General features: G+C 34.1%; 1 protein-coding gene across 1 annotated transcript in view; it reads right to left on the reverse strand.

Moving 5' to 3' along the window:
- The window catches only part of AP3B1 (adaptor related protein complex 3 subunit beta 1), a 156,924-nt gene that overhangs the window by 45,942 nt on the left and 98,886 nt on the right, over positions 1-12,096 (reverse strand). Inside the window, exons 21-22 of the mRNA XM_058865381.1 lie at positions 8,474-8,546; positions 7,562-7,668 (exon numbers count right to left, since the gene is read on the reverse strand). Of these exons, the coding sequence (XP_058721364.1) occupies positions 7,562-7,668; positions 8,474-8,546 (180 nt within the window). The remainder of the gene's footprint in view (positions 1-7,561; positions 7,669-8,473; positions 8,547-12,096) is intronic.

Below are 12,096 nucleotides of genomic sequence, written 5' to 3' on the forward strand. Positions count from 1 at the left end.
AAAGAATAAGAGAAATAAATCTAATGACAATGTTCAAAGCAGCCATCTATGTGTCCAGCCATATAGCTGTAATATAAATGTAAGTCCGAGGGTTTTCAGTAGAGCACAGTATTAAATTTATCAATATAACAGTTGCTGTCACTGTGGTTGGCATACTGTCTTATTAGACAGACTGCTGATCAACTGTTATTACAACAACAACAAAAAAATGCTGCAGCACAGAGTCTTCATGTTAAAGTACCACAATTAAGAACAGAGAAATGCACTTCACTTATTACAGAACCTTTTCAGGAAGTTGGTTTTTTCTAATTCTTATTGTAATTGCATTGTTCTAATCCTGTATTATAAAGGCAGCTGCTTGCCTATCATTTGTACTTTCCTCGTTAATCCTGACTCAGTGAATTAACCTTTAATTACAGCCGTTAAAATTGAAATGAGCCTCTTGTCTGGCTGGGGCTGCCCCCTTCCAGTGCATGAGACTGATGAAAATTTTTAGGGTCAATGAATATGTCCCATGTCATGTCTGATAGATGCTAAAGATGTGAGGAGGTAAATGTTACCTTAGAAAGATGTGGTTGAAATTTTTAAGAGCTACATTTATTGACAAAATAACAGAAAAGTACAGCTTAGGTTACCTCTCTCTTCTGTCTGACTTACAGAGCATAACACACATACAGACACAGTCTGCTTTACACACATTATCACAATATACATTTAAAGAGTAACTTACGGAATCATCATCATGTATCACACATGCTTGTTTTTAAATACCTGGCACCAACCCTATTAACGGCAGCCCTATTTTAAGGAGCACAATATATGTATTATTTTTCATGTTGGAAAGAAAAAGAAGCATTATTTTAAACTCTGCCATAAACCTAAGCATCTAATTATATTAAAAAAAAAGAAAAAAAAAAGTTGGATTAGTTTTATGGACGCTACTGAATTTTAACGGAAGGCAAAAAATGATCAAAGATCTCCTCAGTAACTCATTTAATTGAGCTTCTATTTTGCAATATCCCCACAATTTAATTTCTATTTTATAAATAAGACTTCAATATTACAATTGCATTTTACTTTGCTATTTTGGCACTTTTATTTTTAAATTTAACATTTGAATCCTGGGTTATTCTTTGTAACTCAAAGATAACAAAACTGCAAAATAGCAATATAGCAGTGAATCAAGTTTATCAGTGACCTGGTTATTACAATTACATTAATATACAAGTTGCTAACTACTTACACATTATATTTACATAATTATAAATAGTATCTAATTTATAGCATATATATATACACACATATACACAAATATATACATATACACATATATACATATATATATATATACATATATAAAAACAAAAATAAAGGACACATTCTGGAGAATATCTAGTATAGAACCACACAGTAATTAACTAAACAAATTATATTACACATAAGAAAAGTATAATATACCTCTCAGTCTAAGCATACAATTACTTGGTCCAGCGCTTTCTATCAGAAACTTATTCCTGATTCAGAATAAACATCTTGTTTGAATTTCCAAATAAAATTCTCTAATTTATTTAAAGAAAATAAGTTGGAGATTTTGAAGTGCAGGTTTTAAGAATGAATGCATTTAATAAACATGAGATGTGTACTTCTAAGGCTTAATCATTATTTAAACATTATTAAGTATCACAAATACCTGTAAATGCATTTATAAGTAAAGAATAGAGGTGAAATGACAAAAAAATTCTGTCACGGCAAGTGGTTTTTTTTTTTTTTCTTTCAAGCTAACATTTTTAGAAGGATGTGGAAGCCATTCCTGACAGGAAAGCATAGCTTTCAAACATCTGATACTACACATATTCCCTGTAACCAATTTAAGAAAATCAACCTATACAGCAATTTCACATGAACAACAGCAACAAAAAAGTATGTGGGAGTCTTTGTTTAATTTCTTCTTCTAGCTTGGCAATAGTTAATATCTGCTGATGAGCAGCTACATTCATTTGTGGATTTCCAAGTGCTTTCCCAAGGTGAGCAAGCATCATTATCCTCATTTTTCAAATGGAAAACTAAAAGATTAAGATACTCCCTCCAGATCACACAGCAAGTAGTAAGCCAAAAATAGAACTCATTTTCCATATGTAACACCCAGTTCTGTATCCACTGGACCACACTGCCTTCCCACAAGCATCAGTCACATCTAATCAGCCACACAGCTGAATTTTGGATGGCACTAAGATGAAGTAATTTTTAAACTCCCAAATTTAAGACTATGCCTTTTCACTTGCTTTACATGTTGAAACCTTCCCAGGCACCCTACTACTAACATACATTGTAGAATGAGGTTTCAATTATGCCTTATGCCAGTTACAAATCTTGCAGGGCACAACAGAGACTGTTTCATATGGGAAAAAACCTGCCTTCACAGATTGAAGCTGAAATTGCAGAACTGCAAAAATATCTCTGCTGAACATGCAATTGAGGTCAACAACACAAGCAAAGTTATAAGCATTCATAGAACAAGGATACACATAGACTGTCTTGTGGCACACTTTCTCCCTTCACCTCCCCACAACAAACCTTCCCAATTTCAATTTGTATATAAAAACACGAGCTTCACAAATATAATGGAAACACTGAATTCATAGGAAAAATGTGATGAAACAGCAAAGGGATAAGGCTCCTTATAGGAGGGCAAAATGGTACGCCATAAAAGAGGCAAATGGTAAGCTATAAAAATAATGAAGTGCTATCATGCACTTGTGTTGTCTAAACACAAAACTACAAACAAACTTATGATAGAAGATGTGGTTAATATTGAAAGCTTATTTAAAAGCATCCTCTTTTGCCTGAGTAAAAAATTTTAAAAGCATCCTTAAGAGGGTATGGATATACTTACAGAAATGTAAAAACTCATTATCTGAAAAACAATGGTAGTTGATCAAAATCTGCCTGAGAACAACAGGCAGAAGACCACCACTGCTTACAATCTGCTGCTATCATAAGTAGTTGCACTATGTCTCTTTCGTAACAATAACACGTTAATGTTTCCTCTGATGCAGCCATTCCTGAGGTAAGCACTCTGACCACAGCTTACACGAATGACAAATGTATATAGTTAAAGAATAATTGCTGCTAGCAAAGCTCTGAAAAAAAAAAGTCATATAGTTAAGTGCATGCCAATAACTATTTGCAAGAGCTACTATTTATTTCTCTACTGTAGGATTCTGAAAATTCTTAAAACACCATATGCTAACCTTTCTTGCAAACTGCACACCAGACTAGAGCCATTATATAAGCCATTATTGCAGCCTTTGTGTTCCCAGTACTTCTAAGCAGAGATGCTTCAAACAGATGCTTCAGAGTCAGTCTTAAGATTTGTTATAGAGGAATTACAAATAGCCTGAATAGACAAAGCCACCTAAATTATAAGAGGCTTCACCTCTAAAGACTATGTCAACAACTCAGACATAAAATACAACTTAAGGTTTTCTCCTAGTCTGAAAACACCTTTAGTTAAATATTGAGGGCGTTCATGTTTATTATTTCTCAAGGAATTCTCTAAGTCTGTACTCAATTTAAAATTAAATGTATTTATCACCTGATTTGACAGGTCTGCAGCTTGACCTTGACTTCTAACAAAAGCTAATATTTATTCTTTGTGCATCACTACTCCAAAGAAGTTCCCAAAGTGTAGATTGGTCAAAAGTTCTTTAGAAGATACAAAACAGAAAATAAGATGATTTACTCCTCCCTTCCTAAAGGGAAATTTCTCTGGAAGGCCAAGTAGTCGGGAACAATAACACATACCATTGGTAGCAACACTATCATGAAAAAGCACTGAACATATTATATAAAACCTTAGTAAGTAAAGCAGTACCACTTCTACAATTATATCTTAATTCCTTGCTACTTACATGAAGTGCAGTGTAATTGATACCTAGTCTGAATTGCTGCAAGAAATATTTTTATAAGCACCTTTCTACTACAACAAGAGTTTCCCCCCATTTGGTACATGCATTTTTTGTGATATTTTCCTAATGACCCCTGACCTTTTCCCCAGGCTATTCTATATGGGGCAGGGAAACAATCTTCTCCCCTCAAATACTACTCAACTCAGATGATACAGCCACACACTTTTCTCCTCATGCAACTTCTTTTCCTCACCAGAGCTCATAAAGACCTGACAGCTCTCCCTTGCACCAACACTGTTCTGAACCATAACACGTTTCTTGCTACCAAAGAAATGTTTCCTTCTCACTAATTTTATTCATAAAAGCATGTGTCATTTTTACCAGTTAATTATCCTATGCAGCATACTCGGAGGTCTCCACATTTAGGAGAGTAGTTGATTGTACATTTTTACCATCCAAAATCCTAATGAGAAAAGAACAGGTGATTTAGCGCTTTTTTTTATCATCAGCTGTGTGACAGGTAGGAACAGATCACTCCCGTCTTCTCTCTATTACTAGAGGCTTCTCTCTGTTACTGTAGCTCTCCTCTCTCTCCTCTCACCATTTCTGTTCAAAATATTAATTATTGTAGCAGATTAGGTCAGACTGTCAGATTAGGTAGACTGTCCTTAGGTCAGTCATGAGCTTTGCTTTCAATTCCTCCTTTTTCACTTTATAACCCCCGCCTTTTGGGGACAACACCCATTTCTAGTGTTTTCCAGTAAGTGCTTCAAACTGACAGCTTGCAGTTTTCTCTCGCCTCCAGTTTTTCATTCGTATTGCATCTTCACGTATTTTTCAAAACTGCAAATTATCCATCTGAAACTCAATCAACACCAACTGCAGTTTCCTCAAGCACTTAGTTTTGTTGTCACTTGCCTGCATACCATGAGAGTCCCTACAGAAGCGTCCAGTGACCTCACTTACCTGATTCACTTAAACCTGAAGATGAACCACAAATACAAGGCAAAAGCACACACACAGATTTAGTATATTTTGCATTCAGTTGGAAGAAGGTTATCTATGAATTACAAGAGAATTTTGTTTTTCCTGGAACATACTATAATATGCATGCATGCATTTATATGAGGGGGAAATGTACTGTATGTAAACATGATGATAAAAACAAATGAGCCACAGGACAAAGCATTAGACTGTGCAGTTTCTATTCAAAAATATTTTGGTTTTGTAGGTTTTTCCATAATGTAAAACTATTCTTGTATTTATGCTTTCTATAATATTCAGCAGCTATGAATTTGGAAGTTAAAAGTTTTCAAAAAGCTGTGTCCAATTACAGTGCTGAATGATTTGAATAATAGACTGTTTGACATATTCCAAGAAAAGTGGCTGCTACATTTCTTTGATATTGTACTTATCTATTTTTACTCCAAGCTTTCCATTGGCTAGTAATAAATTAATTTCTCACTATTAGTTTGGCATGTGCCCTGCAGTTATATCCACTTTCTCTCCCACTGAAGGCAGAAGAAATTTTCTAAAGTATTTTTATAATTAGCCATCACAGATTAAATTCAAAATACTATTTGAAGAGGCACATTCCCACATAAAGTCTTAAATGCTAGTTTTCTATCTTTATTTTTAGAAAATTACCTGATGGTGATGAACAACATGGGATTATAGTTATCTAACTACTTGCACACAAGTAAGACTTTTTAAACCATATGGATATAATTTGAAAGAATGAGTTTTAACCTTAGCATTTAATTTCTGTTGCTCCCTGATGTAGAAAACTCAGCAAAGGACCTCATGTACATCTGCAACTATCAGTGGCAATGAGAGCTGAGCCTAGATCTGAAAACTGAATACAGATGAAAATATGTAATCACTATCCAGGCAGAAACTATTCATTCTTACATGATCTGGGCTCCTTCCAAAGCAGAGAGAATGAGGAAAAGCTCCAGTTTCTTTGCTGGTTATCAGACCTCAGTTTTAATGAGCCATTTTGCACAGCTGTCATACAGAACAACTAGTCTTCTACCTACATCTTCTAGCTCTCTTCATCTAGCAGCTCTATTTCTTTGTAGTTGTCTTCAGAAGAACAGGGAGAAACAGTTTAGCAAATAAGCAGTGACAATTATGACAAAAGCAAGGATGAATATGGGAGTGGAATGTACTGTAGACAATGAAAAAATAAAGACATTGGCAAGCAAGGGCACCTAAGCCTCTGGCACTATAGATTGCTATCTCTAATTTATGCTCAAAGGTGGCAATTTTGAAGTAAAGCAAAGACACCAGAGTAATTCTTAAGCTAATCCAGAGCCAGGCAAACATATGACAACTTGTGTTTTGAACTGTTAAAGCCATAAAGAATGGCAGAGAGGTGACTGTGGCATGCAATCAAAGAAAGCTGCAAACTGCAGCTGTTGTTAAACACAGACTTGCCACCTAACACTGTAATTCTGTTCTATAAAATAACATGGAAGAGAATTTCTGGCATCTTCAGACTGTGTGACACATGAATGACTACACATCAGTTGTACTGACTGCGTGTCCATGGATTGTTACTGGCCTGCTTGAAATTTACATTACATAAAAATTTTCTTCGATAAGACAACTATCCAACAAATTATCTGAAAGTCTTTCATTTCACCACCAAATCTTGAGGCCTCTAAACATGAAACTGAATCACAAGCAAAGGTCTTCTATTTCTTGAGTCAAATCACTCATGTAGCTCCTTTATTTAACAAATATTTGGCATTGCAAGCTATTGTTTCCTATGGCAGCACAAAGTAGGTTACCAGTGACTATTAAAGTTGCAGCATAGGTTCTAGATACCAACCTCATTAGAAACAAGGCTAGGCTAAAAAATACCTGTTTCTCTGGTATTTTGTCTGGTCACTTCCATCCATTTTCGCAAGGACATGTAGCCTATGTTATACCACTGCAACTTCTATTTAAATTGCAAATACAAATTGAATACACACAAAATACTAAAAAGAACCCAACTGAAAGAGAACAAACTACTATCCTTTCTCACAATAAAGAATACTCTCTACCTTCATGAGTTTGCTAACCTTAATTATATCTATAGTTTTGAGATTCCCTAATGGAAAGTGCTACAAAGCACTAAGAGAATGAATCATGACATATACTGATATACCACTGATTGTAAATCTATACCCTTTTTATTTGCACCCAGGGGCTATGTTTCAGATATATTTATGAAAAATTACTTCCAAGTAGCAAAATGTCACCATTAGAATCGTGTATGGTAAATAAACAGACCGAGTATTACCAAGTACGTGATGTTCTTGTAGCTTATTTTTGAAAGTGTAGCAAATCAATTATATGAAAGACCTCTGCAGTTTGGATACTTAATTTCTTAACTGAAGTTTCCTTGAGGCAAAGAAGACAATTTGAAAGAGCTTAAAAATCCTTGAAGGCATCCTTCTCAGACATGAAATATTCATACTTTTCTCCACATTTCAGAATGCAATTGCACATCAAAAAATGCTGCCAGACTTGCAGGTAAACCATAATTTCATGTAAGAGTTTTATAGGTGAAAGAACTTAAAAAAAACACCATAATGATGGCCCCAAAACATGTGAAATGCTTAAACTGACATGCACCCTCCCACTTTTTAAAGTCTACTTACATCAATGACTGATGAACTGGACAGACTTAATCCCTCCAGGTCTGCTGCTAAACTCGGGGACAAAGCTGCTGTTTTAGGAACTGCCACAGGAATTGTTACAGGACAAACTAGAAGCAAAAGGGCAAGAGATACTTAAAATGAAATACAATTTAAGATACTGGGAAAGAAAATTATTTTGTTTTTTTCATTGCACAAAAAAGGTTTTACATTCTCATCTAAATATTATATTCTTGTATATATGTTTCCAAATACAAGATTATTTAGATTTAAATATAAGATTCTTCAGACACATAGCCCCAATACTCACAAGCAAAGAAAATACAAATACAACTCATACATTTTTCCTCTATTTTATCCTTCAGTTTGATACATACTATGTAGCACTTTTTCATTTATATGCTACATGTATAGTACATGTTAATATAAATTCTGATATGCTGCACCTACAGAAGTAAATTTTAAGGGTACTACAAGCATAGTCAAAAACCAGTGCCAGCTTTATCTTACCCTTCCAAGAGTACCATTCCACTGTTCTACAGAAATGTGATTTTTAGCATCTTAGTATAATACCATAATTGGCTCATAGATTGCACAGGTGTTGTACAAGTAACATCAATTATTACCTGAGAAAATAAGCCCACTTTAACAGAAAACAAGTCCAGACATACACAAATTCTCAAAGTAAATGTTTCACATGGTGGTACATTCTAAATTTTGAAACAATTTCTCCATTATAAAACAAAATCTTGTAACAATTGTGCCTGAAAATAACTTGACAGTCTAAGCATTTATTTTGTCAGGAAACTGGTACAATAAATTAACAGAATCAATATTTCAGACATTTAAATTCATTGAATTAACTGATCTGAATTTACGCCTTGGGAAAAATGAGGTTTTAATCAAGATACTTACAATCATCTAAATCTAACAGAAACATGTCTTGGTTTTTTGGAGTCTTTCTATCTTGTACTGGTTTTTCTTCTTTCTGTCAAAATAGATGAATATTTCATCTTTCACTGTATCAGCAAAAGAAAAGCACTTAGTACTTTTATAAAGCAAGTGCATCTATTTTACTACTTTCATAAAGCAAAATGTATCCATTTTCAGGGCTTGGCATCCAGAGAATTCACCTACTGAGAAAGATTCGTTTATATAGTTAAACTGAACCTAAATTACACAACTGAATTTCTGTAGCCCTTGTATACATTGAATATTAATCATTGTTGCCACACAGAAAACATTTGGTGACAGATCAGATACTTCTGATGAAACCATTAAAAAAAAAAAGCTGCTATCTCTTTAAGACAAAAGATTTCTGATTTCGTATGAAAAACAGATCAAAATCTATTCAGTAAAAATAGGTGTTATTTGCACTTATCTAGGAGCATGGAATTCTGTCCAATTATCTACTGGGACTTACTTAACAGAAAGTTGATTTTTCTCACCAAAAAAGTTTCAGTTTTAAGCCTTGAGATGAATTCTAACAATAAGAATTGGCTGTACCTTAAGACTAGAGAAGTAATAATACCAGTACCTTGACAGAGTATTTCAACAAAATTTGCTTCAACACCTAAATAAAAATTTCTAAGCAAATCTCATAAGAGTAACTGTTGGCAATACCTACCAAGCACGGCTAGACAGTGGTGATTCAGAAAAATCTTCAGTGTTACAGCTCAGTATAGACTGCCAAGAGGACAGTTTATTATAAAGCATTGATTTTTGGATGTAGCCAGAACCATTGTGTTTCAAAGAGTTTTGTCATCATGTTGTCCCTACCCACTCTAAAGCATCTTTCACTTACGTCAGCTGAAGAATTTCTTCAACTTTCATCCTCTCTGGCTCACATATCAAGCAGAAAACTTTGCCATTTTTTTAGAAATTATGTTAACAGCCTTTAGACCTTAAGGGATTGCTCGTCATCCAGGTTATTTCAAGTAATTTAAATTTAGTCTTTCCAGGAGTCACACTTTCTAGTTTACCTGTTTCCTCTTAAACAGTACATGACAGCTAAATACACATACGAATATAATTATTTTTCCACTTCTAATAAAATAACAGGCCTAAATAAATCAGTAAATCTATTTAGACCCCTTTATGCCATCATTTCTTGAGCATTTCAGACACTCAGGATACAGATTTCTAGAAGAGCTTGGAGTCAACTCAGCAGCTAGAAGCACCTCCTTTAACTGGCAACATAGAATAAAAATAACTCCTCTTATCTCAAGGTGCATTCCCTTTCTTCCAGTCTCTCAGCTTCATAGTCAGTTGCAAACAAATGATAACAATTAATTTATTTTTCTCCATTTTATGAGAAATTCTACGGTTATCTCTAAAGAACATGAAATAAATTAGCCAATGTTCTTGCTATTTGAAGCCATTGATGTTAATGACTACCAGGTTTGACCCTGGCCATGATGACAATACTTATCATCCCAATAAATACCATGACTCAAGCAGACAGTAGTCACTTATATGATCCCTACAGTTACACTTCAGGTATTCTGGGAGAAGAATCATCTTGTGGACTGAAAAGAACAGGAACCGCTATTTTTAAAAGTTATTTTAACATCATCATACTTTGATGGTCCTTATTGCTATGGTATTTGAGTGTTCTACTACTGCTGATTTAGCTGAAACCTAAAACTCCTCTGGACAGAGAAAATATTACAAAATAACTTTAAAACAGTGCTGAAGTTATACCATTTATTTTATGTTTTGTCAAGAATTAGTGAGAGACTCTTGCAAAACCAAGTTTCTTGAATTCCATTCTGCTCAAGAATACCAGACTTTTCCCTTGAGAAGTTTTTCTTAACAAGTCACTAAGTTTGTTTTGGCTACTCCTGTTTTAAACTGGTGAAATAACAAGTAGTGCACTTCAAAAGTTACAAGTTCTACTTGCATTACTCATGTCAGAGACACAATTTTGTGACAATCATTCTCATTAATTCCAAGCCACTTAATAGCATAATTTGGTGAATATTTAGCCCTGAATCTTGTGTTTATCAGTTACTTCCAGCACTTTTACTATAAATAATATATCACAACCTTTTTCCTAAACTAGAAACTCTTCAGAAACCAAAACAGACTAAGGGAGAATTCAGTTAAACGAAAGACAAATATATTAAAAATATCCTCAATTTCTGAACTCTGTCCCATAAGATACATATCTGTAAGATACAGTTCTACGTCCTTCCACTATTATTAAAGTTCAAAGCTACAGCTTTGTATTTGCCAAGTATTTCCATAGAGATGTTTCCATCTCCTTTTATAATACAGCAAATTAAAAGTCTCCAAAAAGTGGCTCAACCCACACAAGAGCCACACAAGGATGAGAATTTTATATGCTTCAGTACAAGTTTCTAAAAAAATATGAGCCACTGCAAAAGAATCCTCTTATTGTTTATTGAATCTGTTTACTGAAGACAACTAAGACGGCGTTCTAAGTCACAAATAGTACCAACAGTATGCTTCAGTTTGCTTTTTCTGTCACAGGTACAAAAAGTACACAAAGCTTGATGTGTACTTTTATAAGGTGAAATCCATCCCTGCACTGATATTGCTTTGAATCTACTAAAAAAAAAAAAAAAAAAAAAAAAAAAAAAAGTTTAAAAAAGGGGAAAAAAGTCCTTCAAGAGAATTTACTTCTTATACTTCAAAACAAAATAAAATGGTCCTAAAATAAGGCGCAAGTAAAAAAAAATTTTGAACCAATGTATGGCAAGGAATACTTTCACTGCACACTTTATCAGAAGACTGCATTTAAATGTATCAGTTTGCTATAAAGAACACGCAAGCAAACAATTCCACCAAACAGAAAGCAAAAAACGGACAAACCTGACCCTACCATCTGGGAAATGTAAAATCCAGAGCTACTTAATTCATGATAAAGCTAATGTTTAAGTGTGATCATGTCTTATTTCCAACTTCAGTTGAGTGTTCAGTAGAGTAGGCTACTCATGTGTGTTTGGGTACTATATATACACACAAAACCACCAGATATTTTCATGCATATATGTGTTTCTACATATGTGTATGTACATTAATTGTGTACAATTCTGCAGAAAACACCAAAGAAACCTATTTATGTGGGTCCTGCCTACTACAAACATGATTTTTTTTTGTTTTTTTCCAAGAAAAGAAAATTTATTGGCTATCTATGACCAATAAATAGCCAATAACTGCAGATATTTCAATTGAGTAAAAAAAGCTTTGCATTTGAAATCAAGACAATAAAAAGGTTCTGATGTGTCTGACATTTTTCTATTAACACAATTTTTTTTTTTCTTAAAACTAAGCCTACAATATAACCCAAACAGTTTTCTATCAAGAAAGCCCACTGTGGGAAAAGCAGAATACTAAACAAAGAAGTTAAGGTATATTCCATCAAACATTTCTCCATTTGCAATTCATCTTGGTAATAGAGATAGAACCTGGTAAATGCATATAGGACTTGAAGCAGGAGATTTCTCTTGCTCAATGCATAATTCATGTGCTCCGCCTGCAAAGTGTGTAAAATGAGAATTTCACACCGCAGC

Source organism: Poecile atricapillus, chromosome Z (assembly GCF_030490865.1).
Source record: "Poecile atricapillus isolate bPoeAtr1 chromosome Z, bPoeAtr1.hap1, whole genome shotgun sequence".
NCBI classification, from domain to species: Eukaryota; Metazoa; Chordata; class Aves; order Passeriformes; family Paridae; genus Poecile; species Poecile atricapillus.